Source organism: Condylura cristata, unplaced genomic scaffold (genome assembly GCF_000260355.1).
Source record: "Condylura cristata isolate star-nosed mole 26May11 unplaced genomic scaffold, ConCri1.0 scaffold00004, whole genome shotgun sequence".
NCBI classification, from domain to species: domain Eukaryota; kingdom Metazoa; phylum Chordata; class Mammalia; order Eulipotyphla; family Talpidae; genus Condylura; species Condylura cristata.
The window spans coordinates 4856173-4858881 of NW_004567105.1; the positions used below are offsets into that span (position 1 = coordinate 4856173).

At 68.5% G+C, this 2709-nt stretch overlaps 1 protein-coding gene across 1 annotated transcript; it reads left to right on the top strand.

The window, feature by feature from the left end:
- Positions 1 to 36: 36 nt before the first annotated feature.
- Positions 37 to 2450, top strand: ELFN2 (extracellular leucine-rich repeat and fibronectin type III domain containing 2). Its single transcript, XM_012735059.1, has 2 exons — positions 37 to 302; positions 375 to 2450. Exon 2 carries the CDS (start codon positions 516 to 518, stop codon positions 2430 to 2432), a length of 1917 nt encoding a protein of 638 aa, XP_012590513.1. The 5' UTR covers positions 37 to 302; positions 375 to 515; the 3' UTR covers positions 2433 to 2450.
- Positions 2451 to 2709: the final 259 nt, after the last annotated feature.

The window sequence follows — 2709 nt, forward strand, 5'->3', positions numbered from 1 at the left end:
TGTGCGCCGCGGCGCTGCTGTGCGTGTGCCGGCCGGGCGCCGTGCGCGCCGACTGCTGGCTCATCGAGGGCGACAAGGGCTACGTGTGGCTGGCCATCTGCAGCCAGAACCAGCCGCCCTACGAGACCATCCCGCAGCACATCAACAGCACCGTGCACGACCTGCGGCTCAACGAGAACAAGCTCAAGGCCGTGCTCTACTCCTCGCTCAACCGCTTCGGGAACCTCACCGACCTCAACCTCACCAAGAACGAGATCTCCTACATCGAGGACGGCGCCTTCCTGGGCCAGGCGAGCCTGCAGGTGCTGCAGCTGGGCTACAACAAGCTCAGCAACCTGACCGAGGGCATGCTGCGCGGCATGGGCCGGCTGCAGTTCCTCTTCGTGCAGCACAACCTCATCGAGCTGGTGACGCCGGCCGCCTTCTCCGAGTGCCCGAGCCTCATCAGCATTGACCTGTCCTCCAACCGCCTCAGCCGCCTGGACGGCGCCACCTTCGCCGGCCTGGCCAGCCTCATGGTGTGCGAGCTGGCCGGCAACCCCTTCAACTGCGAGTGCGACCTCTTCGGCTTCCTGGCCTGGCTGGTGGCCTTCAACAACGTCACCAAGAACTACGACCGCCTGCAGTGCGAGTCGCCCCGCGAGTTCGCCGGCTACCCGCTGCTGGTGCCCCGGCCCTACCACAGCCTCAACGCCATGACCGTGCTGCAGGCCAAGTGCCGCAACGGCTCGCTGCCCGCCCGGCCCGCCAGCCACCCCACGCCCTACTCCACCGACGCCCAGCGGGAGCCCGACGAGAACTCGGGCTTCAGCCCCGACGAGATCCTGTCGGCCGAGCCGCCCGCCTCCTCCACCACCGACGCCTCGGCCGGGCCCGCCATCAAGCTGCACCAGGTCACCTTCACCTCGGCCACCCTGGTGGTCATCATCCCGCACCCCTACAGCAAGATGTACGTCCTGGTGCAGTACAACAACAGCTACTTCTCCGACGTCATGACGCTCAAGAACAAGAAGGAGATCGTCACGCTCGACAAGCTGCGGGCGCACACCGAGTACACCTTCTGCGTCACCTCGCTGCGCAACAGCCGCCGCTTCAACCACACCTGCCTGACCTTCACCACGCGGGACCCCGTGCCCGGCGACCTGGCGCCCAGCACCTCCACCACCACCCACTACATCATGACCATCCTGGGCTGCCTCTTCGGCATGGTCATCGTGCTGGGGGCCGTCTACTACTGTCTGCGCAGGCGGCGCGTGCAGGAGGAGAAGCAGAAGTCCGCCAAGGTCAAGAAGACCATCCTGGAGCTGCGCTACGGGGCCGACGTGGACGCCGGCTCGGTGGTCCACGCCGCGCAGAAGCTGGGCGAGCCGCCCGTGCTGGCCGTGTCCCGCATGTCCTCCATCCCCTCCATGATCGGGGAGAAGCTGCCCGCCCCCAAGGGGCTGGAGGCCGGGCTGGACACGCCCAAGGTGGCCACCAAGGGCAACTACATCGAGGTGCGCACGGGGGTGGGCGGCGACGGCCTGGCCCGGCCCGAGGACGAGCTCCCGGACCTGGAGAACGGCCAGGGCTCGGCGGCGGAGATCTCCACCATCGCCAAGGAGGTGGACAAGGTCAACCAGATCATCAACAACTGCATCGACGCCCTCAAGCTGGACTCGGCCTCCTTCCTGGGCGGGGGCGGCGGCGCCGGGGACCCCGAGCTGGCCTTCGAGTGCCAGTCCCTCCCGGCGGCCGCCTCCGCCGCCTCGGCCGCCGCCCCGGGGGGGGCGCTGGAGCGGCCCAGCTTCCTGTCGCCCCCCTACAAGGAGAGCTCCCACCACCCCCTGCAGCGCCAGCTCAGCGCCGACGCCGCCGTGGCCCGCAAGACCTGCAGCGTCTCGTCCAGCGGCTCCATCAAGAGCGCCAAGGTCTTCAGCCTGGACGTGCCCGACCACCCCGCCGCCGCCGGGCTGGTCAAGGCCGACTCCAAGTACATCGAGAAGGGCAGCCCCCTCAACAGCCCGCTGGACCGGCTGCCGCTGGTGCCCGCGGGCGGCGGGGGCGGCGTCCAGCACCTGGCGGTGAAGCCCGCCTACCACTGCAGCGAGCACCGCCACAGCTTCCCCGCCCTGTACTACGAGGAGGGCGCCGACAGCCTGAGCCAGCGCGTGTCCTTCCTCAAGCCGCTGGCCCGCTCCAAGAGGGACTCCGCCTACTCGCAGCTCTCCCCCAGACACTACTACTCGGGCTACTCGTCCAGCCCCGAGTACTCGTCCGAGAGCACGCACAAGATCTGGGAGCGCTTCCGGCCCTACAAGAAGCACCACCGCGAGGAGGTGTACATGGCCGCCGGCCACGCCCTGCGCAAGAAGGTCCAGTTCGCCAAGGACGAGGACCTGCACGACATCCTCGATTACTGGAAGGGGGTCTCGGCCCAGCAGAAGCTGTGACCCTCTCCTCGCCGGTGAGGTCGGAGGGGGCGGGCGCGCGGGGGGTGCCCGGGCGGCCGGCGGGGCGCGCTGGGGCCGGGGCCGCGGCCGACACACACGCACACAGGCACGCACGCACCATGCACACACCTGACCACCACCTGACTGTGAACACCACCACCCGACAATACGGACAGGAAAACCAAGACACGTTCTCCTTAAAGTTTACACACGATACCGACACCAGTGTCTACTGTGCAGCCCAGGGAGGGCTCTGTGGGGCGTGGGCCGGGCGGGG